The sequence below is a fragment of the Streptopelia decaocto genome, assembly GCF_964273445.1.
Source record: "Streptopelia decaocto genome assembly, chromosome: 1".
NCBI lineage: Eukaryota > Metazoa > Chordata > Aves > Columbiformes > Columbidae > Streptopelia > Streptopelia decaocto.
In genome coordinates, this window is record NC_138663.1 from 144,956,954 (window position 1) to 144,983,825 (window position 26,872).

Here is a 26,872-nt window from a genome sequence, read left to right on the forward strand (position 1 = left end):
AAAACTCAGATAAGGGAAGCAGAAAACATCAGTCACAAAATACCTTTTTTTTTCTTAGCTGTTTTTTGTCACTGTACTTAATTGTCAATGTCCAAAATAACAGGGGCAGCTGTTTGCACATAATTCCTTTAAAAGTAATTCTGTATGTCATTTCAGGAATGTAGGTATTCAGTACTTTTTTTTAAACATCACTGTTGCTTTTTAAGATTATCTTGATTTAAAATTTTCACCTTTAAATATACATCGTTTTAGATCAGCTTTTAAACACCTAAATAATAGAGGCCTGATGCACAAAAATACATCTCCCAGTTCATGTAGACTTCTTGACTCATGGGACCCTTTTTTAGGCGCTCACATCCTAGAATAAGTACCCAAACCATAGCGTTTCTGACTAACCTCTAATGTTGAACAGCTGTTGAGCGAACACACACCACACTATGATCTCATCACCCATTACAGGATAAACAGAATTAGGCTGGGTTGGCAATGTCTCCATTGTGGTTTTGCCCACAGCCTTCCACAAAACAACACATTTAAGTTTTGCTAAGCAAAAGCAGACTGGCAAGAGGAGCTGAGTATTTTGTTTCTGGCCCATCTCTCATTCCAGAGGACTTCTGGAGGTTTCTTCTGTTCCTACCATGTGGCTCACAGCGATGGGAACTGCTGACCATACTTGGCAATATGAACATGAGCAGCTTAGGAAGTAATCACCCCTGGCCATCCTTCTGCAAGAGATTACCACCCCCACAGGCAGTCGCAGGGGACCACAGGCAGCAGAATGGGAGGTGCTTTTAATTTGTTGCTGCTGCAGTTCGGAGCTCAGCATATTAAGAGAGAATCAAAGACCATTTGTTTTGAGCCTGGGATGTGAATGCTGCAGCCGAAGACATGCATAAACCAGAATCTTTAATGAATCTAAAATGTGGTCTGGTTTTGAGGTCAGATGCACGCTGCCCTCCAAATCCAACTCGTGCACAAAGGGGAAACAGTGCTGCCAGTGGTGCCATCACTCGTATTAGGTCCCGTGCACTAGAAATCTTCATTAGGAATTATTTATGAAGACTAGGGACTTCCACCCCTATCCTAAGAGAAGACCTTTGCTTCCAACAGTTTGTTCATGATTGCTTCTTTCTTCCACAGGTATTCTCAAACACAACAAATGTTTCAAAGTTTGGAAGTGCAGACTTCCAGCAGCGGCTCTCCGATCGTACTGATGGGACAAGCAGTGTTAAACCAAGGGTTCGCCACTACGCCTCCTTCCCAGGCATCCTCTCTGCCACCTATGCAACTCCAGCACCAACAGCATCAGCAACAACGCTACCTGCAGGTAGGGTAGGACAAAGAGGACAATATATAAAATGTACACACAGAGTAATGTGCAAACGGGGCCCCAGGTTTCAGAGGGAGCCAGATTATGGCAGAAATGGCCACTTTGGAGATCCTGAAATGTGCAAGACACTGATACAGTGTTGCATACCTTTCCCATATAGCAAGGGAGCAGTAAGAACAGTCAGAATATTTCAAAGGAAATTAATTCTGTACCGTAGAAACATAATCAGATTATCCTGGATATATTTAATGTGTATTTCTAGATGAAGAAAATCGCTGCCCTAGGATTTATTCTGTACTCTTTGTTCAGTATAAAATTTCCTTAGTTTACAAGTCAAAAGATGATTTTTAATTACCAGCATCAACATAAAACGAGGTCTGGATCAGATATCTGGATCTCTTCAGTAAATTAACATATTTCCTCAACTCCACAAGGCAAAGAAGATAAATTGGAGCAAACTGCCTGGAAGAACTAGGTGATTTGAAGATGTAAAGATGCTTATTTTTTGACCTAATTCAACAGATATTAAAGAGCAAGGGGGAAAATTAGGTGTCTTGGTGTTAACTCAAAAGTAGCTGAACTCAGCCTCTAAAAACCTGATCACATATCCACTGGAATCATTGAAAGAGTATCATCAACCTCAAATTATTAAACTCATGTTATTGAAATGATATCCTTATCATAGCTGAGAATTAATGAAAAAACTATAACAGATACCATTCCAAATAAAAGCAGCTGCAAAATTCACATCAGCTTCACCACTGCAAGGTCACACCCTACCACAAACTCATAGAAAGGAAGGGCTGGAAGGGACAGCATGAGGTACACTAGGATCCTGTTTTGTTTCTGTTTCATTTCTATCATCCATCTGTGTCATTTCTGACACATTCGCCCACCTTGTTCCTAAACAGGCTTTTCAGGATAAACTGCAAATGCTAGGCAGTGCATTCTTGTTACAAAACCCTTCTCAATGCCTAATTGTAATGTTCTTTGTTGCAATTTATGTCCATTACTTCTAGCATTAGGTAAGCTTACCCCATGCCAACAGCCCCAGAAATAAAAGCCAGCAAACTAGTAGTATTTTTAAGCACTCTGTACATTGAGGACGAAGAGCTTTAACATGTGAAAGAATCGAACACCACGATGAATTTTATTTTGTCTGTAGGTGCAAACACCAAGTTCTTTGCACAATGAGCAACCCAGTTCTTTGCTCCTGCCATCTTACTCGCCACAGCAAGGAAATATGGGGTATCATCAGACACAGCAGCAGCAGCAGCAACAACTAACATCAAGAAGAAGCAATAGCTTATCAGAATCATCGAATTTACCACAGCCACTGCAATAGAGTCCCACCAGCACAATCAATGCACGATTAGCTTTAACCAATGGGCACATGGGGCAGAAGAGAATGACTTTGTACTTACTGTTTTGGCTTTTGCACAAGCGTTTCTTTCAAAGCTCTATGACAGAAGTACGGCACAGAGTGCAGACTGCCACAGACAGTGCATTTACGGCATGCTGGATTCAGTTTGCGCTGTCTCGTGAGCACAGTATGTACTGACAGAGCAAAACAAAAAGGAACACTATCCTGTGCAGCCTCCATAGTCAATGGGTGCACGGGAGGAGGTGTTCAGTCTCGGTGTGTCACTCTGAAAGCTATCTAGCAGTTCCAAAAGACTGTCAACAGACTCATAAGGTACTTGGCCTTCACTGTTTCAGTTCTTCTTTTGTGTATGAAAAGCACTGCGTCAAAGGTCTATTGCGGAGAGAACAAGAGATTATTTTTATTATGATTATTGTTATTATTTTGCACAACTGCACAGAGGACAAAACCTAGGCACTTTCTGTAAAGAGAAGTTTGTTTCCTTATTCTTGTGGCCAAATTAGCACATCCAATGGAGGAGAAAGCCCAGTCATTGGTGAAGATGGTCTACAGCTCATAACCCTTCATTTAGAATCTGAAAGGTATTATGCAGCTTCCCCTAACTGTTCTTCATTACTAAAAAACAAACAAGAAGCCCCACAACCCACACTGGACTGTTTTCTATTTGAATTGTGATTGCAAAGGAGAACTCAAATTGTAAGCACAATCATGCAACTCTCCAATAGTACAACGTGGATCCTTCTTCAAACTAAACTCACCCACTGCAAGTCTCTGAGAAATATGCACTGTGTTTTGGCCCACTGACTCGGGATGCTGCAGACTATTACATATCTCTTTCATTATAACATTTAGGATTGAATTTTCCTTTGGGGAGAAAAAAAAAGAAATGCACTTTTCGCTTTTTTTGTATGTTTTCTGTTGATAAGTTTCTAAGAAAGATTTTATGTAATTATTAAATGAAAAGTAGTGTATTGTACAGCTGTTGTAATAATGACCTATTTCTATATAAAATAAAATTATATGGAATTATGTGGAAATTATTTTGTATATGAAATATCAACTCATTTCACAAGTATAAAGATTGTGCTTGTGCTTTTTTGTGAGTGGATATTTTGTAATAAACTAATGAATTAGAAATGTTTTGTGAAGTGAACTACTGTTTCATGCTATATACAACTCAAACTATTATTTTTTTCCATTTAATGATGGACAGTTGTCTTTATTTGTAGAATAAAATAAAATAGCCAAGAGGCTTTATTGCAGGACTTGCACACATTTTCCTGTGGCTGTTCAACTACGTGATTCGCTTTAGATTGTTAATATTAGCTGTAGCCTGGTAAGGTGTTTGGCTCCCAGTTAGCAAAAACAAGTCTTATCCTGCAGGATCTTTGTCATGACATAGACAATGAGAATGGTAGCTCAGGAAGTTATATTAGTTGCCAGCCAAGACAGTTCGCTTTAAGCTCCTCCAACACAGAATGTGGTGGATAACCAGGCTTGGTAATGGAAGGGGATGGCCCTCAGGGCAGCTTGCAGCTGCCCAAGCCAGGGTTAGTTTCAAGAGAGCGTAGATCATGCTGCCCTTCGGTACCAAGGATCACATCGCCAGGGCCCACGTGTTCAGCTCTGGTTTCTATGCTGTAGAGGAACAATGGAGAAAATTGGGCTGGGAGCTGGAAAGGCTAACAGTAAACTTTCAGAAAAAAAGGTTCATTTGCCCTGAGTTCTGAAAAACCTTCTAAAAGTAAAAATCTCCTGGAGAAAACCCACTGGTAGAATGACCCCACTGCTTCCACAGCAAGACTGGCTGGTAGGACTGATTGGTGCATGTGTATTTCAATCCATACAACCCCTTTGTTCATTGAAGGAAGATAAGGGAATCAGGTATCTGGTCTCTCAAAATGTTTCAGAGATCAGATCTGGTCTCTTAGAAAGTGTTTTTACTGCTAACTTTAGGTACTGGTCTGAGTTAGCCTTCTCATCTCTTTCAGTTCTTGCATTCAGTGAAGCAAGAGTGACCCCACCAGATGAAAATTAAAGAGCTAAAACTTACTGTGCTTTCACTTGATGACTGAAGGAACTTCTCTCTTAACTGTAGACAAACCTTAGCAAGGGCCAGTCGGCTAAGTTAGTGGCTGACCATAAATGCCACCCACTCCTGTAAGGGCTTGTTCTAGGAAAGGGGAGGGGAAATCTGTCTGTAGGCCAGAAAATTCATGCAGGAAAGAGGTCATGAAGGAATGTGAGCACCTCAGAGGAAATACCTGTGGAAGCACCACTTGATGCATCTCAACTACTATGACGGAAGTCACAGGAAGAGAAAATTCCTGTAAGAATTTGTTTTACTCTCAGGAATAGTTGTAATACACCCACATCTCTCCTGATTGCCAGTGTCTTTGTCCAAACCACGCTCAGCCTCGGAGCAAACATTTTTCTAAAAACAGCGGTACTCTGTTTACAGGGAGAAGCTGTAAATACAGTGAGGTTGCCTTCCAGTAAACTGGCTTATTATATTGTTTGAAAAGATACAGAGCACTTCCAAGAACAGATTCATGTCAACACCTAGTTTCTCATGCTCTCATTGCTCCCCTGTACACTCATTCTGGTTTTGGTTGTTGCACTTGTTCCAAGTTGCACACACATGGCAACACTGCTCCACTTCATAGAGCTGGGCTGTTGCTCTAGTTCATTACAGCTGAGATCCAGCTTGTTACATCATCATTACAGAATCACAGAATCACAGAATCGACTGGGTTGGAAAAGACCTCAGAGATCATCAAGTCCAACCCTTGGTCCAACTCCAGTCCGTTTACTAGATCATGGCACTAAGTGCCATGTCCAATCTCAGTTTAAAAACCTCCAGGGATGGCGAGTCCACCACCTCCCCGGGCAGGCCATTCCAATGCCTGACCACTCTCTCTGTAAAGAATTTCTTTCTAATATCCAGCCTAAATTTCCCCTGGCAGAGTTTAAGCCCGTGCCCCCTTGTCCTATTGCTAACTGCCTGGGAGAAGAGACCAATCCCCACCTGGCTATAACTTCCCTTCGGGTAGTTATAGAGAGTGCTGAGGTCACCTCTAAGCCTCCTCTTCTCCTGACTAAACAACCCCAGCTCCCTCAGTCTCTCCCCATAGGTCTTGTGTTCAAGTTCCTTCACCAGTCATGTTGCTCTTCTCTGGACTCGCTCCAGCACTTCAATGTCTTTCCTGAACTGAGAGGCCCAGAACTGAACACAATACTCCAGGTGTGGCCTCACCAACGCAGAGTACAGGGGAAGGATCACTTCCCTTGTCCTGCTGACCACGCTATTTTTGATACAGGATCATTGCTCAGCTCGGGTCATTTTTCTGGGCAGGTGGCCAGACCAGGTGGGATACCTAGTTTGTGTCTCAGGAACAGGATCTGCAGACCCGAACAAGGCACTCTGCTTCCTCACAAGCACAACTCCAAGCCGAGGTCCCCACACAACGCACCACCTGAAGAAGACGGGGCGAGCAGGCAGGTGGATGCCTCAGGGATGGCCGGACGCTCACCCCCTTGGCGACCCCTAGGGGCTCCGGCTGGAGGCTGCGCCTGACACAACTCAACAGCAGACCCGCGGTCGCGGCGGAAGAGCCGGGGGCCGCTCCCTCCGGGCACAGCAGCCGCCCCCTCACTGCTCCCTGGTACCGGCTGACAGACAACGCACCAGCGGACGAACGGACTCCCGAGCCCGCGCCCCCTGCGCGCAGGCAGCGCGCATGCGCGCCACCGCCTGAGCGAGCCCCGTCCCTGCGCCAGCGCAGTCAGCCTCCACCTGCATCCCGGAAGGGCTCCTCGCTCCCACAGTCCCTTGCGCGCTCCTTTCCGGCCTGTGCCCGGGCAGGGTGAGTGGCGGCCCCGGGACGCGGTTTGCCGAATCCGCTTCCATCCGCCCCGCAGGCCCCGCGGCGGGGGTTGTCCTTGGCCTGGCTCGGTGCGGGGGGCGGCCCGGCGTGGGGGGCACCGGGTGGTTTCTCCCGGCGGGCCCGCGTTCGGCGGGGCTGGGGCCTATCACTGCCCCCTTGGGCCTGCCTTGGGCCGGGCAGGGCGCAGGTCTGGGGAGGCCTGCGAGGCAATTGTGGAGGGGTTATGGCCCGTACTGGGGTTTGGCGAGGGAGGAGGAAGCCGTAGGCTGCAGTCAGGCCCTGGAAGGAGCCTCTCTGGCACCATGGTCTCCAGTCCAGGATGGGCTGAGCTGCCCTCCTGGGTCGCCTTGGAGAAGGCAGGGGCTTGGACGTACAGAAGCAGGACGGTGTGGCTTTAGGGGTGCTTGGGGCTGGCCAGGAGCCCGCTCATCTCGGGAAGTGTCCGAAGAGTCTCAGATGCGTTTCACGTTCCTGTCAGGGAGATGGGAGTAAAGCATTTGTGATGCTGAAAAGTTGCTGCTTAAAATCTGTAACTGGTGCGGCCTCAGGGGATGAAGTTAACTTAAACAAGCTGCTGAATGTAAGGAGCTGGGGACGAGGGGAGGGAAGGTGCCAGGGGAAACGTCTGAGGGAAGTTGAGTCTGCGTTTGACGCGTGCATGGATGCTTTTCAGCGTTGCTCAGATGGCTCCTGCAAAGAAAGGTGGCGAGAAGAAGAAGGGACGCTCCGCCATCAATGAGGTGGTAACGAGGGAATATACCATCAACATTCACAAGCGGATCCATGGCGTGTAAGTTCTAAAAAGAATTTGCCTCGTGTAAAGTGGCATTTGGGAGTGGGTTCGGTCAGTTTCAAGCTGCAGAGACAACAGTCCTTACCGGCATTAGTAACAAGCTTGTTTCTTTAATTGGTGAGTGTTCCTGGGCATAATTTGAAATTATGTCTATTTAGCTCTGTGCACAGATAACCATTCTTTCCCAAGCAAAATTTAAAGTTTAGCCCACTTCAGTAAATTTTTGAAAATAAGCATCGTTGTAATAAAAGTATTGGCTCAAGCTTATCACTAAATCGTGTGAGGTGTAGATTGGGGTATGGCCTGAGTTTAACAATAGTGTTTGTGTGTGGATCAGAGTAACTTTTTACCTGACAAAATGTTGAACCTCATACAACTGTGTAGTAGTAAAGTGCTTGAGAGGAATTGTTGAGAAACTGTTTCTCTCTTGGATTCCTTCTGTATGTGTATGGTGGCAGTCATGTGACAGAGAACTGTATCCAAATCAAAACGATTGGTGACATTGCTAAGTTAACTTAGGAGAGAAATGAGACAGTGGACTATTACAAAACTATGGGTGAGGATGGGAGGCAGTGGTACTTTTAAAAGAAAATGAGGTGTTCTGACCTTACCTGTTGAGTGTTTATGGCAGTTCAGTCTACTTTTGATGACAGTCATGATATCTTTTTTTTCTTTTGGGGTTATCTTCTCTTCTCTTTAGGCAATAAGTGCTACATATGAAATAGTATTTGTTTAGTGCTTGTTACTCACCCACTCCCAATTTCTAGTACTAAATATGAACAGTAAGGTGCAAATAATACTAAATATAACCCACTGTGGGATGTTTGGCCCTACTGATACTATAGTCACATGTCATACCATGGATATAATATCTGCATCAAAGCACTCGTGGTGCAGCTCTAACTTACAGTGTAAAAGCCCAGTCATGGAGAATCTGTCCATAATAGGCATGAGAAATGCTGTACTTGCAAAAAAAAAAGTTATGGTGGTCCAGTCATGATGACATTAAAAAAGTAACCATCAAATACCGTTTAGCAGGAGCTATTATTCAGAATAGCATCAGTTCTGTTCTGCTGTTTATTTCAATACATTGTTGCAGTGCTTTTCGCATAGGCCTTTCATTTAGAGAGTCTGTGAAGGCTCTGATCTCTGCAGTAGTACTAGAAGTCTTCATGTTGACATTCTAGAAATAAGACTTAAGATCCAGGACTTCTTGCAGTTGCAAAATTTTTCTGATTTTTTTTTACATAGCTGTATGTGGTTTCTGTTAGGCATAGACATTAAGAATAGCAGCTGCCTACCAGGGTAGAGGTCTGGTCATAACTGTGATGCAGCTGTTGAACTGCTGTTGAATACAGTCCTTTTGATTGTGTGTTTAGAGAATGTCAGTGGTTGAGTGCTGCAACAAGTGTCCAATGCTGACAGTTTCCCGAAGCTAAAGAGATTGCTCTTGTGTTTGTCCTAGGGGCTTCAAGAAACGAGCACCGCGTGCTCTCAAGGAAATCCGCAAGTTTGCGATGAAAGAAATGGGTACTCCTGACGTTCGCATTGACACCAGATTGAACAAAGCAGTCTGGGCTAAAGGAATAAGGTAGGTTTCTGCAACTTCCCTTACTGGGTGAGGAAGAACCTTTTAACTGTTGTATGTGGAGGTGCAGGACTTGGAGGGGTAGAAGAAATTTGTATCCTTCCTGCAGTATTGGCATGTTCTTTGCAAATGCTTCCTTTCTTACAATGTGCACACCAAGTTGATCTTTCTGTCACCTCTGTGTTCTGGTCAGCTCTCTCAGTGTACTTGTAGCAGAGCTTCAGTAAACTCTGGAACTGAAAGAATTTTGTTCTACCTCTAGTAAGAATAAAGTAAACGGAAGAAGGAATGCAGGTTTAGCAAGGTGGATTGGGGTATTGTAATACTATAATACCCTAGTCCATATTGTAGCAGACAGTTTTTAGGAACATGGCTTTTTTGGTACTGCCTACAGTCCCAGGCTAAGTACTTGGGTTTTGTGTAATGTATCTAAACAGGATGATGTTTCGAAGCATGCTGAATTGATAAATGCTACACAAAGAAATAATGAGGTGTGTTTTAAATAGGGGCATTAATCTTGTCTTGAAAGTACAAGTAGTTTGGGGGCCAAAAAGTGACAACTTCTGTTAAAATGCTGGTACAGAGGCAGCTGATTTGACTTTTGGCAGACGTGACTGTGATACAAAAACACTTCTGTGAGAAGTGGGATCTCTTAGAATCATCAAATCATAGAATAGCTTGGGTTGGAAGGGACCTTCAAAGGTCATCTAGTCCAACCCCCTGCAATGATCAGGGACATCTTCAACTAGATAAGGTTGCTCAGAGCCCTGTCCAGCCTGGCCTGGAATGTCTCCATGCATGGGGCATCTACCACCTCTCTGGGCAACCTGGGCCAGTGTTTCACCACCCTCATTGTAAAAAATTTCTTCTTCGTGTCTGGCCTGAATCTCCCCTCCTTTAGTTTAAAACCATCACCCCTTGTCCTATTAAAACAAGCCCTTCTGAAAAGTCTGACCCCATCTTTCTTATAGACCCCTTTTAAGTACTGAAAGGCCACTTGAAGGTCTCCCCAGAACCTTCTCTTCTCCAGGCTGAACAACCCCAACTCTCTCAGCCTGTGCTCACAGCAGAGCTGCTCCAGCCCTCTGATCATTTTTGTGGCCTCCTCTGGCCCCTCTCCAACACGTCCGTGTCTTTCCTGTGCTGAGGGCTTCAGAGCTGGACACAGGACTCCAGGTGGGGTCTCACCAGAGCAGAGCAGAGGGGCAGAATCACCTCCCTCGACCTCCTGGACACGCTCCTTTTGATGCAGCCCAGGATACAATTTGGCCTTCTAGTCAGGAAGCGCAAATTACCGGGTCATGTCCAGATTTTCATCCCCCAGTAGCCCCAAGTCCTTCGCAGGGCTCCTCTCAGTCCCTTCATCCCCCAGCCTCTATTGATACCAGGGATTGCCCCAACCTAGGTGCAGGACCTTGCACTTGGCCTGTTGAACCTCATGAGGTTCACATGGGCCCACTTCTCAAGCTTGTCCAGGTCCCTCTGGATGGCACCCTGTCCCTCTGGTGTGTCAACTGCACCACTCAGCTTGGTGTCATCTGCACACTTGCTGAGGTTGCACTTGATCCCAGCCCACTCTTAAATCATAATAAAAGGTTAACTCTTAGGAGATATATACTGTGAGTGATAACACTGGATATACATGAACCCTTGTTTTAAACCATGTCTGCTAGGAATTTGATCCCTGACTGGCCTATTTACAGTCATTTACTTGGAGTTGTGTGCCAACCCTTCCTTCAAAAACAGAGTGGGAAGATGGGACTAATTTACTGCATTTTCTAGGCAGGGGTTCTCTGTCCTTCCTGTACAGCTGTTTTAGTTCATAGACAATGAAGAAGTAGCAATTGAGCCAGGTGACAGCATAACTTCAGAGCTTAGCAGTGAGGCTACTAATCAAGACTTCCTTACATTAGCTGGTAGAAGCGCGTTCTGTGGAGCAGGGAGTCATCATATCTTTCCAGCATGAGGTTAACTGCAGTTTTCACTAGTTAGAGTAGATAATGGATGCAGAGTGAAACGTTTTCCTTTGGAAAGATCGGGAGAGGCTAAAATCACTGTGTTGACTAGTGTGATAGTGATGTAAGTAGTGAAAAATGCTTTTGACTTGTTTTAAGAAGTGAGTAAATTGAAGCAAGTTCCTGTGTCTTAATAACTGTCTCCATGTGATTTAGTAAGGATGGTCTGAGAATGTACAGCAAGGAGGATGTTCCTTCTTATATCCTCTGAAACAAAGTCCTCTGAACAGGAGTTTCCCAAAATATGGAGTTCATTTCATATGAGAGGTTACTTAAAAAAGGTGTGGAAAGATAATTTTTTGCCTTCCCTCAGCAGCATTAGGAGAGGATTTGGGGCAGCATTAGGAGAGGATGCTACGTTGTGACTTGCCTGTTAAGAAGAAAATAATCTAAGCATCTAAGCAATTTTGTTGTGGTTCCATGGGTTTTATGAGGAAGAAATGTTCATTAATTGTATATCCATAAACAAGATCTTCGATCATGTCTAATGCTCATTAGAATTTCCACGTGACTTCTGGCATACAGATGGGCTGGTACTCTGACTCTTGACAGGGGCTTCAGGCTTCCAGAACAGATTGTTGGGTGGTTTTTTATTCACTATTTTCTATTCAAGTAAGAAATGCTTGTTAGTAACAGCTGCTTGCGATCATATTTGCACTGTGCTTCATTATCATCTTCATAGTATATTTTGTGACTTCACGCTCCCACTGGATTATGGATTCACCTTGTTCAAGGCTCAGTTAAATCTTGCCTGCTCTCTTTTAACAAAACAAAACAAAAGTCTTCCCTAAGGCAAACAATACAACCTCTAAGGTACAGGATTTTGCTTTTTATGATGGTGAGATAGAAACAGAATTGACTCACCCTGTCTTTGCACAAATAGGTAAAGCTTAAGAATTGGGGGCGGGGTGGGGGGGAGAAGTAACCATATAGCAGACAACTTTTATTTTCTATGAATTAACAGGTTTCAGTACATATTTTATTGAAAATTTATCTGTCATCTTCCTTTCAGGAACGTTCCTTACCGTATCCGTGTGCGTTTGTCCAGAAAACGCAATGAGGATGAAGATTCACCAAACAAGCTATACACACTGGTTACCTATGTACCAGTCACAACCTTCAAAGGTAAGGTTGCATGCTGTCTCTCTTCCTCCATGCCATGTTTTTCTGAACAAGTAGTGTAAGTGGGATGGCTCCTCCTGCAATGCAAAATTCAGATTAAAAACTTGCTGCCAGTGTCAAACTACTGACTTAAACTAGCTCTGCTGTAGAAAGCAGGCTGTTAGCTTCCCTGATCAGCATTATGAAGCAAATACATAGTTCAGTGAAATAGTCCTGTAATTTTTGAGAAAATGAAAAACACTGGCTCTAGTTGTTATGGCACTCTAAGGTTTATGTTTTCATATATAAAGTGTGTTCTCTGATGTCAGAAGCTTAAGCAGGTTGAGCCTTTTCTGCTTGTGATCTGGTAAGTATCTCATTTGCAGAATTGATTTAACATGAAGTTTTTAACATTTGGTGAAATACTTGCCTATATAGTTTGCTTTTCCAGAAGTAGATCAGCAAACTAGCTTTGAAACTGTAGGTGTATTTTTTTGGAATGTACATGTACTGCATGTACATAAAGGGAATTGCCTTAGTAATCAGTGGTGTTACAATTTCTTGTTTTGCAGGTCTACAGACAGTCAATGTGGATGAAAATTAAACTGATTTTCATCACAATAAAAAGATAAAAAGAAATTTTACTCCTAAATTTTTTTTATTGTCCAGTCTCTTAAAGCTCTCATCCGTGAAGTGTTGAGTTGAACAGGTGACAAACTCCTGAAGTATCTTGCTTTCTTTGGGTTTGTACATAATGGTGTAGTTTTCTTAATTAAAGATACTGTGGATTTCTGTTTGATGCTAATGGAATAAGAGGCAATGCAAATGTTCCTACGTGGGTGGTAAAGTCCTAGTGTTCTTGTTTTGTTCCTATTGGAATAAAGAGCCACTACAAAGGTGTTTTAAGTTTAGGCCAAGTTTGTTTTAGAAAAAACAAAACAAGCCACCCCAAGCCCCCCAGAAAAACACCACCAAAAGCCACGTACTCCCCTAACTGTTAGATCAATACTTCCTGTACGTAATGTCTTGTAGATAAACTCCTTGTATTTGGTCCCCTGCTGGTGTCTCCGGCAGGATGAGTAGGCTCCTCTCAAGCAAGTCTGTGCACTACACTGGAACATGGCTTTCTGACCAGTGAATTAATTTTGAGCTTACTAGCTCAGGGAATTTGTTTAATGAAGTAGGGACTAAAGGCACTTACCTTCCATAAATCAATAAATACTGCCAATGCAAGTCTAGTACAAAAGGGGTTTATTGAAAAGTGCATGGTTTCACAGACCAACATCAGAAGCACAGTCCATGTACACTTAACATTTCAGCAAGACATACAAATAGGAATACAATCAAATATATTAAAATAAGTTTCAATTGCCAGCATTGAAACAGTTTTCAGTATTAGTGCAAAAAAGGCAACCCAAACAAACTGCGGACAGTAGCTGAGAAGTGTTTTCCCCCTGTTTAAAAAAAAAAAGGACAACTGGAGCCAGCTTCTGCTCTCCCACTGCGGAAGAGAACTTCAGTGTCTTCATGTCGTAGACAGATGTTTCCTTTTACATTCAAAACAATAACATAACTAATAAATCAGTGGCACAAAAGAAACCTACACACCCTTTAGCTTTTAAAGCTCTTCAACTGAAAAACCACAGACCAATGATTTTTTTTTATCAGAAGTCCACTGCTAACTGAAAGCCTTTTACAGTATGTGCTTTGGCATAATTTCAGTGCATTTCATTTTTGACAGGTTTGCTACCACTGTGTGTTCAGTTTTGTCTGTTCACCCCGGGACTGGCAGCTTATTCCATTTGTTTTGAGACTGTATTGATTTAGTTTTGCATTCTCAAGTTTTGGCTTCAGTTCTAAGGGTTTTTCAAAGAAGTTAACTAACGACTGCTCAGTCAAGAGGGATGCTAAAATATGTTCAAACGAGACAGTCCAGTCCCCTTCAGTCACAGGTGAAGGCTGAGAGTCTTTGTGAGGGGTCTTCACAGTGTCAGTAAAAACAGCGTCCTGGTCTGGAGCAGAGGCCTCGGGCTGCAAGTCTTCAGTGAACTCGTCCGATCCACTCCCCAGGCTGATGCTTCTTTGTCCTACTTCTCCAATCTGAAGTAACAGTGTGGTCACAGTGGCAATAGCTTGATACAAATCGTTCTCCTCCGGATCTTCATGAAACATGCTGTACAAGGTTTTGCAGAACTGAATGAACTCCCTCTGTAAAGGATGAAAAACCAAAAGTTACTGAACAGCCACTCTGTGGGTAACTGTGGGAGTCAGGCAAGGGCACAGTACTGCAAAGGAAGGCAGAATGCACTGTACAGACTTTGCTCTTTTGTAAAAGCTAGTGAAAGGATTTAAACCTCCAGTGATGCGAAGAGACCTTGGTGCTGAAAATCGGAAAGGGAACAGAGCACAAAAACATTTTGCTGTCTTGAAGGTGATCAGGGCCTCCCAGATGACCAAAGTGCAAGTGTGATACAAAGCAAGGGAAACAATCTGTTACTGGGGGGAAACTGGTGGCTGTTTTACAGAACAAATTGCAACCTAAGTAGCCATCCACGGACCTACAGGCAACTCCCCTTCTGCCGTTTCTCTCCATCTTTCTCCAGCTCTTTTTCTTCTAATAATAAAATGCGGACATCTTCCGTGCCCAGCCCCTTCCTCTCCTTCCTTCCTTCACTCACCCATCACAGATGATTATCAGGCTAGAGAGGATGTTTTCATATCCAGTTATGAAATTTGTGAGCCCTCAAGTTTCATACGGTCCTAAGATGGCTAACTCAGGAAATTCAATTAAGTGATGCCACTGTGAGAGATTAAGTGGTCCTGCTGAGCTAAAAGGTTGGTACGTGCCACGTGTTTAAAACTTCACTTAGCAACACCAGCACAGAAGGAATTCTGGGTGTAGTCCCCATCTTTCTATGCATGTCTGTACATTCGTTTTACTAATATGGGACGTTTTTCCCTCCAGTAAATTTCCTTATGCCAACAATATGCACAAGGCTCTACTGGCATTAGTGAGGAGATGGCAAGATTACAGGAGCCTTCAACTGTCTTATTCCATGCAGTTCTGCTCAGCATTTAGCTATGATGGTGCAAGTCCCCGTTGGTGAAATTATCGGTTAGGTGGAGGGGAGGTCAGGGAAGAGCAAACAGCAAAATGCATTAGCTGGAATTCTTCGGGCTTAGCAGGAAGGCTTTTTCCAGCCTGCGAGAGCCTGTTTTCCAGTGTGCTATGCCGCAGGTGAAGGTAAGTCTGACATTCTTGCTATTCACTAGGCAGCCTGAGGTGAGCAAGAAGGGTGGCTGAGAGTTTTTAAACATGATGCCTGCTCCCTGGGTCAGAGTAGCCCAATACTGCACATCTAAAGGCCCAAATCTAAGCTCAGGCTGAAATTACACATTCTCAGGAAGAGCTAAACTGTTGTATTCAGTCCTTTTATTTTTTTAGTAGTCTCCACTTCTTTAAAAACAGACTACAGCCCCTACTATACATACCTGGCTCATTTTTGGCAATTCTTTTTCAGGTTTAGTATCCTTTTCTTTGGCTAGATCCTTCAGCATCTGCTTCAACTGCTTCTGGTAATCTACTGCATCACCTTTTGTGGAGCAGACACAGAAAGGAGAATTCAAGTTGCTAGAGAAAATTAACATTTCAAAATAAACCCCGGAGAGTGGAGATAGTGGAGTTATCTCATATGCACATGCATTAGAGAACCATTTCGGACATACCATTTGCTTTTCCAATGACTAGTGGTCTTGAAGTTGACAGCAAAGGATTCTTTAATGGTGACTGGCTATCTCGTTCATTTTCTGTGAGAGCTAGCCAAAAAAGGCAAAAAATTTGATGATTAATCCTTCTAACGCTGCATAATTAGTTATGTATGCTTTTAAAATTTACATATTTGAAGAAAGCAAAATAATTGGGCAAAGATGTTTTTAAGCAGTACTTCATTAAATTGTACTGTAAAATTATGTTAATGTAAGTAAGACTGGTACTGCAGCAAGAGAATCAGTTTGCCAAGAACGGCACATTTAATTAAAAACTTTGCACAGGGAAACTACCACAGAATTTTGTCACCTAATCAAAACTGGATCAAAATGTGATAAGGAGATTTCTAATGTACACGGAGTGAAAACCAGCCAAAATAGTTATTTCAGTTCATGTTTTGCCTAGAAGTAACAGTATAATTGGCTGCAAAAGCCCCCTGAATGCAGCATATGTGAGCCTTGACCTTGGATATTTACAAATTTCACCCAAAAAGGTTTTGACTGGAGTAATTTTTAAACTGAGTTGAGCTTAATTACAAATGCAAATCCTATATGCTCCAAGCTGAAGGAAGCAAGACAGGATTCTTCATTAAGCAGCCTTTTCCCAAAAGCTTTAAGCAAGACATTTTTGGAAAAAATGAGTTAATTCATTCCCTTTCAGATTTCTTACCCGGTGGGATATGAAGCTTATATAGTAACTTTATCTTTTCATTCATTTCTCCATTATACATAACATCTGCAAGAAAAAAAAAAAGTAAGGAGGAAGTGGATCAGAGCATTTACTTCCACAGTTTAAAATAAATCAGGCATCTCTGTGCACAAAAGATAATTGTTTGCATAGACAATACATGAAAACATATGGCTGGTATATTACATAAAAATATTTTAAGTTGTGCCTGTCAATAAGGAACAGCAGGTGAGAGCCATCTGGTTTGGTCTTTGTTCTGGTAAAACAGTGGGAGAGTACCTGACCCTATGGAGCATCAGCATTGTTTAAAAATACCAAGGAGAATGGCAGAGAAGCTAGCAAAGGCTGTTCGCTGCCACAGGTTAACAGGAATGTGGGAAGGGAGAGAGAGAAAACCATCATATTCTTAATCTTTCTCCCCTTCTGCCTTTACTGCTGTTCTGTAGAATAAGCCCAAAAGCAATAACTACTTCACATGTAATAGAATTCATATTTTCAGTAGAAATTCTAAACTTTCAAATACACTGAAATATTTTTTTTCTACCCCTCTAATAATCAAAATCATGTAACAACATAATACAGGTTGGCTTGCTTCACAGCAAAAAATTCTGCCAGCTTAAGTGGCAAAAAATATGTATTTAGTGATTTTTACTGAAGCTCTGAATGTTGAATAGGATTTTTTAACTTGGGGTCAGGCTACAGTTGAGATGTGACACTTCCTTCATCAGCCAGATTTTGGGATGGGCAGCCTCGTCTCATAAGAACAGCTGGTGGCCTCAAGACCGAGCCTAGCACAGCTCTCAGTTCCTGCTGGCCATATGTTTTTTTTGTTCTGCATGTTGTCGACACAGAAGGCAAGCAGCGGTAGGTTGTGTGAGATTAAGTCTTCAAGAAGCAAGTACAAGAAGGTACACTGAGATTTCAGAGTATACTGAGAGCAACAATCCTGTAGAACAGATTTCCTAGCCTTTCAAGTGAACCCAAGTATAATTTTGACTCATAAGATATTTTCAACGAAATTACTATTGTCTGAGAAATCAAATACTTTAATACAATACTGAATCATATCCTTAGGCTGCCTTTTAAATCTAATCGACTTCAGGTGATTTGAACACAAAAAATTAGTAAAAGGTCACCAGTTAGGCTAATTCCAAGCCCAAGAAAACCATCTGCCCACATCCTCCCCTGCCAGTTGTATGGCATGTCAACATCCGTGTCTCACCCACGTGCTACCCCCCCGCCTCTGCCGATACCTAAGCAGCTGGCGAGCCCCTTGAATTCAATCAGCCGGTCCATGTTCTCATCCAGGAGCCGGAAGGTCCTTTGGGCAAGGACGTCGGTGTGGTCCCCGCAGGTCCAGGGCGAGACCAGCCTGTACAGGTTGGCGAACTGCTGGGCGTCGATGCGGTACTGCTCGGCGTACGGCCTGCTGGGGTCATGCCGCTCGACAACCGGACTCGGCATTTCCCAGTAACACCTTATTAAATGTTCCCTCTACGAGAAATCAGAGAGGGGAGACAGGGGATTGTGGTGTGCAGTATCAGAGAATCATAGAATAGTTTGGGTTGGAAGGGACCTTCAAAGGCCATCTAGTCCAAAATCCTGCAATGAGCAGGGACATCTTCAACTAGATCAGGTTGCCCAGAGCCCCGTCCAGCCTGGCCTGGAATGTCTCCAGGGATGGGGCATCTCCCACCTCTCTGGGCAACTTGGGCCAGTGTTTCACCACCCTCAGTGTAAAAAATTTCTTCCTCATGTCTGGCCTGAATCTCCCCTCCTTTAGTTTAAAACCATCACCCCTTGTCTTGTCATAACAGGGAGACTGGGCAGATTCCTGGAAGAAATTTACTGCAGGCTACTGAAACTCTTTTAGCCACATTTGGCCCAGGATGTCTCTAACCAGCCAAAGGTACAGAGGGTAGGAGAAAATCCAGGGTAAGCATTATATAGGCTTGACCTGCTCATTTATTCTCTCTCAGACCTCTCCATTTGGATACCATAACTACTAGTCTTCCCTAAGGGACAGGCTGATGCAAAACAAAGAGCCTTAACAAAACAAGCTGTCCCTGGGGAGCAAGGGAGCTAACAAAAAATGAACCACCATCACCAAGAAATGAAATGAGGAAAGGGGAGGAGTGCAAGCCAGTCAAAGCTCAAAAACAGAGCAGCAAGGAGCAGGAGGGATGCACTGCAGAGCAAGCACCAGCAGCATCGTCTTACAACCACTAATGGAGGGAGGATACAGCTGCTCTTGGCCACAAAAGTACATAACAGTAAGAACATACCACAGTGATATTCTCAGTAGCTACTATTTACAGCTATGAACAATACGCAAAAGAAATGGTCCATTAAGGGCGATAATTACATGCTTGGACCTCTAAATCAAGCATAGTTATCTAAGCTTAGATGTCCCTGTCTCCAAATAACTTTCATCCTAGCTGTTCCAAACATCAGCTTGACAGAAAGGAACTGAGGTAGAAACTGTTTTTAGTTGGAAAACAAACAAAAACTATTAGAAAATTAGGAACAAATAATAGCAAGGGCACAAGTTTGTGGGGATTTTTTTCCCCCATGGAAAAGAGAGTCTGCCTTTAAAGAGCAGTAAGAGAGCAGAACTTTTAAGTCCTGCAGAGCTCCCAGTGAGCAGAGCTACATATTATTAAATTTATTGTGCATGTGAAAATTACCAGAACCTAATTTCTCATGGACCATTTCCAAGCAGCAAGAAAGGAAACTCTTAAGCAATTCTCCTTTGATGGATCAGTATGCTACTGTTCCTCTTTAGCAACCGGGCAGACACAGAAAGGACACCATGACAAGACCCCAACTGAACAGTACTGCCCAGGCACAAAACATGAGGTCCGAGGCGGCTCTGCGAAGCAACAGCTGGAATTTACACCCACGATCCTCAAACAGGTGCATCCCCTACTTTTCAGAGAGACCAACCTTGAACAAGTCATACAGTTCCTCTAAATCTTCAGGAAGAATCGAAACATCTGGGATGACAACTCGGAGCTTGAAAAGAAAGAAAATCACGTTAGCGACAAACTTTTCTCCTGCCATCACTGCCACGGGCAGGTCCATGAGCCCCACAGTGACTGTGTTTATATGGCAGTATCACAAAATCATTGTAGTTTTTCCCCTTCTTTAGGCTGTACAGATTTGTGAAAAGAGAAATCCCTCAAGGGTTATTAGAAACAAAGACGGGAAGTCCCTAAGCTACAGGTCACAGGAGGCCAGGGAAGCATCGCGTCGTGCTCAGTCTCTTCTTACACTCTTCCCTGGGCATCTGCCCAGGGCCATGGTCCAAGACAAGGTGCTGGGCTGGACGGTCCTGCAGTTGTTCTTAATGTTAAAGCAACTCCAGAAAATGATGCACGTGGCCACAGAAGAAAAACCAAACCCATCACAAAGAGCTTTTTCCAGAGTCAGTAATGATTCTTCCTTTTTCAAGATCTGGTGATGCCTTTTAAAAAAACAAAAGCCAGCTGCTGCCTGACAACGCTGAGGGAGAGAGGAGATGTTAAACTGCTTCAGTCGAAATAATATTCTACTCATGGTAAAACAGCGCCCTACTCACCACATTTTGCTTGGTTGTGTCTTCGTGGCTCTGCAGGACACGGATTCGGTGTTTGTAGCGCATGTGCTCTATCTGCGCCACAGAGTGGTCTCCAAACTTCTGCAAGGGAGGAACAGAAGTTTATTATTTTTATAGTATTTTGTGATATTTGTATTTCTCGTTTACTGGAAATACAACCTTTAAAGTGTTGTGAGTCCTTGAAGAAAAAGCATACCCAGTCTCTAATTGATCTGTTGGTGCAGGTTTATACTACACCTAGCATTGTGCATTTTAGCAGTTATTCAAAGAATCTGTGAAGATGTATATTAGCTTTCAAAACATCCATGTTGAATTTAATCTTTTTCAAAATTCCGACTTAACTGATCAGTAGGCACCTAGCAATATTTTACCTCATAGGAGTCATGAATCAGGTTAGCTATTTCAGTCACTGGAGAGGCGTCCTGGTCGTCGCTGAAGAACGCATGGTGATTACCAATAGGTGGCAGAGGGCTTTCCTCATTTTTGACATGCTCTAAAAACCTGAGGGAAGAAACAAAAGCAACACAGGTTACACTGCACTGTGCTCTTCTCAATATAAATAAGCAAACAAGTCTTATGGCTCAGACTTAGAAATAAATTGTTTTTCAGGCTGCTAGGTTCTTCAAAAATGCCTTCATGATTACTCATCCAAGGAACAGCAAGCCAGCCAAATGACTAAACGCTGTCCAAGGAAGAAAACTTCTGTCTCCTTGAAGTCTGGAGCAGGAAGCCCGTCACTCTAGGGAAGGCACAAAGAGCAGCAGTAAATATTGCACATTGACGCAGTGCATGCATGTCTCGGCACGGCCAGGAAATTTCACAGGACGTCTACTCGTCCCATGTACGAAGCCCATTGTTTAAGGCAGACACCGCAAAAGCAGCAAAGGTAACACGGAGGGTCCCGCCGGTGCCTGCAGCGTCCCATCGATGTCACAGCGGCACCCAAATTTCTTTTGTTTTAGGGCAGAACGGTCTGTGACGGCAGCAGCGCTCCTGGGTGGCCGTACCTGCTCAGGATCATCAGGGCCTGCCCATCATCTTTGCTGTTGCACAGATCCACGGCGTTGGCTTCCAGGATGGCCAAGCCCAGCTGGAAAATGGCTTTGATCCCATCATAGAAGAAGCAGTCCACAACATTGACAGCACTTTCCAGGGGCATGATGCTAAGGAAAAGGGTAAGGAACCACGAAAGGGAGATGGAAGCTAAGGTTGTCAGATCCTTCATATGTTCAGCCAGCTCTGGAAGTTGCTCTTTTATTAGCTCTTCGAACACCGACTGGTCTACCTGAGCACCTGAAAGGCATAAAGAAACAGTATTAGCCAGGACTGACACAGGCAAATATATTCTTTAAAGCTAATGAATGCTATCAATCAACTATTAACCACAGGATTGTCTTAAAATTTCAATTGGCAAGATATGCACACACCTACAATGAAAAATTCCATTATCTTCCTGCTCTGATTTCAGCCCCAAACCTTATGTCCATAATCCTTACAACTTTCTGCAAAAAGACCGTGTTGATTCTCCTAGGTGCCTTCAGGGTGCAATGAAACAGTAATAGCAGCAGCTGTTGTTTTCATCTAAAAGAGCACATAATAATTAATGCTAGCAAAAGCAATCTTAAAGCCTTTTACTGTTTGACTTGGGATCTATGCAATGAAAATAAGACAGTACTATTTCCCTCCTGTGTATGCACTCAAGCAAGTGGGCAGTAGAGCTTTCATTCTAAGAAAATAGAAGATAAAAATCCAGATGTGGCTGCACACACTAAGCAGGAAGAAAAATATTTACACAAAAATCTCTGTGCATATATAAATATATACTTACACGCACATGTATACGTATTTTAAGAACAAAAGATTTCTGCAATGCCCAGATATAAGCTTTCCTAACTGTCCCAACCAGTCTTTCCAAAAAGAGCAGATTTGGGCTCTGTTTCAGCTACCAGCTCAGTCCTGCTTTGTCAGCAGCTATTGTAGAATCAAGTTTCATATCACTGAAGTGGTCTATGTCTACAAACCAGACCTGCCACATCAGGGGCTCTAACAAAAGTCACCAGAAGTTAAAAATGTTCCTGAATACAAAATGCAGTTAGCTTTTCAATTATTTTGTCTTTCCTTTCAAGTTATTTCATTTCGTTGTCATAGTATCGTATTCTGCTAATATTAGGAGACAAGTTTAATTGCTAAGAAATTCCTGAGACATATTCCTTAGCACTCAAAACTTCTGTTGTCCAAAAGCAGAAAAAAAAACTGGACAACTTGTGGCAGAGAGCCAGCATCTTTTGGCTTTGCATCCAAATCGTTAAAAAACACCCAGCCTTGACATTTCTCTGTCTTAGAACTTTTCACATCAAGCCACAAAGAGTATCTGCTGGTGGCTGAACAAACATTACAGCACCACAAATCAAAAATAAATGCTCAGGGACATATAAAGAACTTCAGAGAAACACATCAAGCATGGTGCTTTGCTTTGAAGAAACAGCCTCCTCACGTCAGATGGTCATAAATAAAAAGGGTAAAGAAAGCAGAGGAGAAAACAGACTGGGGTTACTCAACAGAGGGCAGGTTCTTGTTTGTTTGTTTAACAAGCTTAATACAAACAATTTACTAGCCATAGTTAACATAGACTAAAAAAACAGAGCCGGGTTTAGGGGTATTTGAAGGAAGCCGGAGACAGACAGGCAGACACATATGAAAAGATCGTTCCAGGCTCTGAGGCGGCACGGGAGAGACTGCCAAAAGCAGAGGTTTAAAAGAAATGGGTGATGCCACCCAGATCTTTTGCAGCAGATCATATTATAATTAACTGTTGACACTGTAGTCAAGTCAAAAAGTCAAGCAGTCAAGCGTGTGTATTCAAAGTGACTATTATGCCCACCTTATCCATAGGCTCCTAGAAACCATGATATCTGAGCCACTGAACCTCAAATGTATTATAGCATGAAACCATAAAGAGGTACGAAAATACCAGAGTATCCATTTAAATAATGATGACCCAAGACAGAAACTAAATTACATCTCCAAGACTGAAAATGCAAATCAGAAAAATGAAGAGAGGTTTTTGCTGTTTGAAGATTTATAATCATAGAATCATTTTGGTTGAAAAAGGCCTTTAAGATCATCAAGTCCAACCGTTAACCTAACACTGCCAAATCCACTACTAAACCATGTCCCTAATAACGTCATCTCCGTATCTTTTAAACACCTCCAGGGATGGTGACTCAACCACTTCCCTGGGCAGCCTGTTCCAATGCCTGACAACCCTTTCCGGGAAGAATTTTTTTCCAAATATCCAACCTAAACCTCCCCTGGTATAACTTGAGGCCATTTCCCCTTGTCCTGTCACTTGTTAACTGGGAGAGGAGACCAACACCCTCCAAATGATGACAGTCTATCAGATAAAGTGGGGTGAGATGGCCTGTCTGTTTATGGAGAGGATGGAAAAGTCACAGTAACGTAAGAATAGGATACACATGACCCTTGTCACCACTCTTGACCCAAGTATGACTTGTTTCTATCTTGCAGCTATCTGCTTATAATTTCCTCAATGCATTGCAGAAGGGAGAAGGATGCAGAGGAGAAGGAGGAGAGAACGAGTGCTAGCGTTGCCTGCAGGCTTTTCCCATTTGCAAGCAGTGAAATGATGTAAAAGCTTGTTAAAAGGCAGAGTGGTCACAGCTGGCAAGGCTGGTGGAGGGACGTGGTCATGTGATAAAAGTAAACAGGTCAAGTAGGACTGAGTTTTGAAAGCAAAAATTTTAAATAATGTTTTTTAATGTTCTGAATATCATAAAGGAAAGGCACAAGAGAAGATGGAGCTAAGAAGGCCTGGAACACCCAAGGTCATTAATTCAGTAGCTGTTTTGACTGTAGAGATTACTGGCTGACACCGAAGAGGAAAAGCACAGTGACACGTACCAAGGTCAGAGATCATCAAAGTTACAGGGAGATCAAAACCTGGACAGCAGTGTTGGCAGTGTGGACAAAGAGGAAGAGTTGGGTGTTGGAAGCATTATGCAGGAAGAAACAATACAAAGTTTAGACAAGACCTGGTTGTGAATAAAAAAAGGAGGTCAGCTGGAACGTGAAGCCAAGAACACTAACTCAAGCAACAGGAACCAGAGAAGGGGCAGGGTGGACAAGATCAGCAGCACCAATTTGGCCACAAAAAGGTCTGGGGTAAAACAAAGCCGCAGAAGTAACTGTTCAGTGAAGCATCCATGCTGCAAAACTACAGTGCTGCCATTTGACTACAGGGAGTAAGGGCACTTCTGAGCACTCACTACACAGCAGTGAGCCAGGGCAGTACCCCTCATGGTACTACTTGCCTGCGGTACTGCTCCCCTGGGTACAAAGGACAGGAAAACAGACAGACAGGACAACCAAGACTACCAGCACTTAATATAGGCTGTAGCCATGGCGGGTGACAGGCAAGAAAGAAACCCAAATGTGTAACTCAGAACAGTGACATGGCTGTCTATGTGCGACCATTTAAGTTTACTTGGGTGTGAAGAATGCTGCTTAAGGGCAATAACCCACTAAGCACCAAAGTTATCAGTCACTCAGAGCAGGCCCCTAGGCTGATGATATCTGGAAATGCACAAGGACACATAAAGCTGTGTTTCTTTTTTAATCAAGGAAGGAGACAGAAAAATGTGGAGTAAGTCATTGAGACGGCAGCTTAAAGTCACGTTTGGAGACAAGAACCAAAGTTCTGACAAGTGAGACAGTTACAGTGCCCAATCCATTACCTGAAAATACCAACAGCATTAAAAGCACCACAAAAGCATCCAGCTAACTTCAGAAGAAATCTGCTTTAATTTAGCTTACCTGCTAGTTCAGTGACAAGACAGTAACTGTGCAGCAGCACAGTGTCAGGAGGGAGGTGTGACAATCCCACCCTCTAAGCAAAAGACTGGGAATCTCCTCTGACATCTCTGGCTCCCCAGGCAGCACAAGAGCCCACACCATTTCTGCCTCCCAGAACCACTACCACCAGGGACCTCCTCCTGTCCCCACCTCCTCACAAGTGTCCCTGATCCCTCCCTTTGGTACAGCGATGGTGTAACAGCAGACACTATAGCTAAAGAGCAAGGTTAGCGTTAAAGAGGGAAAAGCTATCAAATATTTCTGTGAGAGGAACTAAAGTGACTGCAAAGAAAAAAGACTCTTTCTTGTATGCATCCCTGCAATTACTGCGCCAAGCAGCTCAGCCCCTTTCTTTCAGCAGCTCAACCCCTGTGCATTAGGCAGGTTTTTGCACAACAGACTTAAAAATAGTTGCATTGCAAAGAACAGGAGATGTAGCACATTCAGTACAAGGGACTGGCTTATTTCTTAATGTTGCATCTCACATTCAGAGGGTTTTGTATCAGCCCTCATTACAAAGGGCCAGTTTAGACTCAAGCCCGTACTGCTCCAGGCAATGCAGACATGTCATATCAGGAATAGCTACCATAGCAGATCTTTCCTAGGTCCATCTCAAACAGCTCAGGTCTCTAATAATGAACACTCCTAACCAAGACACACAAGCTCTTCTATCTTTACCTAACAGGCAAAAGTGTCACCGCCTTCTGACAAACAGGAAGAAAAAAATGTAAAAGCTGAGCATATATTTATAGTTCTTGCAGTTCGAACCCTTCAAACCTGTTACAACAGGACAAGGAGTGATGGTTTTAAACTAAAGGAGGGGAGATTCAGGCCAGACGTGAGGAAGAAATTTTTTACAATGGGAGTGGTGAAATGCTGGCCCAGGTTTCCCAGAGAGGTGGGAGATGCCCCATCCCTGGAGACATTCCAGGCCAGGCTGGACGGGGCTCTGAGCAATCTGATCTAGTTGCAGATATCCCTGATCATTGCAGGGAGGTGGACTAGATGACCTTTGAAGGTCCTTTCCAACCCAAACTATTCTATGATTCTATGAAAACAAAACCAACTCCAGCTGGAACATGAGCAGCCACCACTGCTATCCCTGCACATCGCCGAAGTTGACGGACCACCTCGCCCGTGAGGAGGGACCTGAGAGCACCTTACTCACCCCAGTGTCATTTGCCTGCCCCTTCCCAGTTAGCAAGAAGAGGAGCACAAGCTCACCTATCACTCGGTGGTTGAAGTAATCCGGCAGCATTCGCTCACACACGGCGACCAGCAGCCAAAAGGCTTCTTCCTCTTTGGCATACAAGAGCAACACCGAGGTCAAAATATTCATAGACTTACAAGGGCAAAGAAGAAAATGGCATTTTTTAGTGACTGCAAATCCTACTGACAAAAGCTAAATTATGTCTCTTTTTAAAGAAAGTAGCCTAACATGATGTAAACAACTAAAAAAAAAATAGCAAGAGTAACAGACAGTGAATGCATAATTGCAACCCAAAGGCATAACAAGGTTTTCAAGCTTATGTATACTGCTTTTCCTAAGAGCAATAGGAAACAACAGAGAAAAGCACAGTACTGGATCTGCCCAGGTACAAAGTAGGTAACTGATAATGCAAGATGTTTTGGGGCTGCGTTCCCCCTCTCCCTGTATTTGTATTTCAAAAGAAAACAAGGGATCTGGAACCAGTCTGACGTTAATCAGAATTCAGGAGCTGCACAGAAGGTAAAGTTTAGCTGGCCAGCTGGGTAAAGTACTTCATAATTTGTCATCAGTTTTGGCAGAAAGGAGAACTCTCGTTCATTAAAGCTCTGTCCCAGTGCTCTACATGAACCTCATCTGTGAAG

At 43.3% G+C, this 26,872-nt stretch overlaps 3 protein-coding genes across 7 annotated transcripts in view; 2 read left to right on the forward strand and 1 right to left on the reverse strand.

The window, feature by feature from the left end:
- NPAS2 (neuronal PAS domain protein 2) overlaps positions 1-3,885 on the forward strand; it is a 109,469-nt gene extending 105,584 nt beyond the window's left edge. For both annotated transcript variants that reach the window (XM_082076058.1, XM_082076057.1), the window contains 2 exons: positions 1,141-1,327; positions 2,496-3,885. In XM_082076058.1, the coding sequence (XP_081932184.1) occupies positions 1,141-1,327; positions 2,496-2,675 (367 nt within the window). In that variant the 3' untranslated portion in view covers positions 2,676-3,885. The remainder of the gene's footprint in view (positions 1-1,140; positions 1,328-2,495) is intronic.
- A 2,576-nt stretch (positions 3,886-6,461) lies between these two features.
- On the forward strand, positions 6,462-12,737 carry RPL31 (ribosomal protein L31; the record flags this gene model as incomplete). Of its 3 annotated transcripts, none has more annotated exons than XM_082068907.1 (5): positions 6,462-6,580; positions 7,275-7,391; positions 8,860-8,985; positions 12,010-12,122; positions 12,671-12,737. In XM_082068907.1, 4 exons carry the CDS (start codon positions 7,285-7,287, stop codon positions 12,700-12,702), a joined length of 378 nt encoding a protein of 125 aa, XP_081925033.1. In that variant the 3' UTR covers positions 12,703-12,737. The 3 variants fall into 3 exon arrangements, with proteins under 3 accessions (XP_081925033.1, XP_081925034.1, XP_081925032.1); XM_082068908.1 differs by lacking the exon at positions 6,462-6,580 and adding an exon at positions 6,649-6,669; XM_082068906.1 differs by lacking the exon at positions 6,462-6,580 and having other exon boundaries at positions 7,264-7,391.
- Positions 12,738-13,332: 595 nt separating this feature from the next.
- TBC1D8 (TBC1 domain family member 8) overlaps positions 13,333-26,872 on the reverse strand; it is a 49,832-nt gene continuing 36,292 nt past the window's right edge. For both annotated transcript variants that reach the window (XM_082068886.1, XM_082068885.1), the window contains exons 11-20: positions 26,246-26,363; positions 21,157-21,442; positions 20,521-20,650; positions 20,132-20,230; positions 19,498-19,566; positions 17,805-18,045; positions 16,534-16,599; positions 15,825-15,914; positions 15,591-15,691; positions 13,333-14,306 (exon numbers count right to left, since the gene is read on the reverse strand). In XM_082068886.1, the coding sequence (XP_081925012.1) occupies positions 13,845-14,306; positions 15,591-15,691; positions 15,825-15,914; positions 16,534-16,599; positions 17,805-18,045; positions 19,498-19,566; positions 20,132-20,230; positions 20,521-20,650; positions 21,157-21,442; positions 26,246-26,363 (1,662 nt within the window). In that variant the 3' untranslated portion in view covers positions 13,333-13,844. The remainder of the gene's footprint in view (positions 14,307-15,590; positions 15,692-15,824; positions 15,915-16,533; positions 16,600-17,804; positions 18,046-19,497; positions 19,567-20,131; positions 20,231-20,520; positions 20,651-21,156; positions 21,443-26,245; positions 26,364-26,872) is intronic.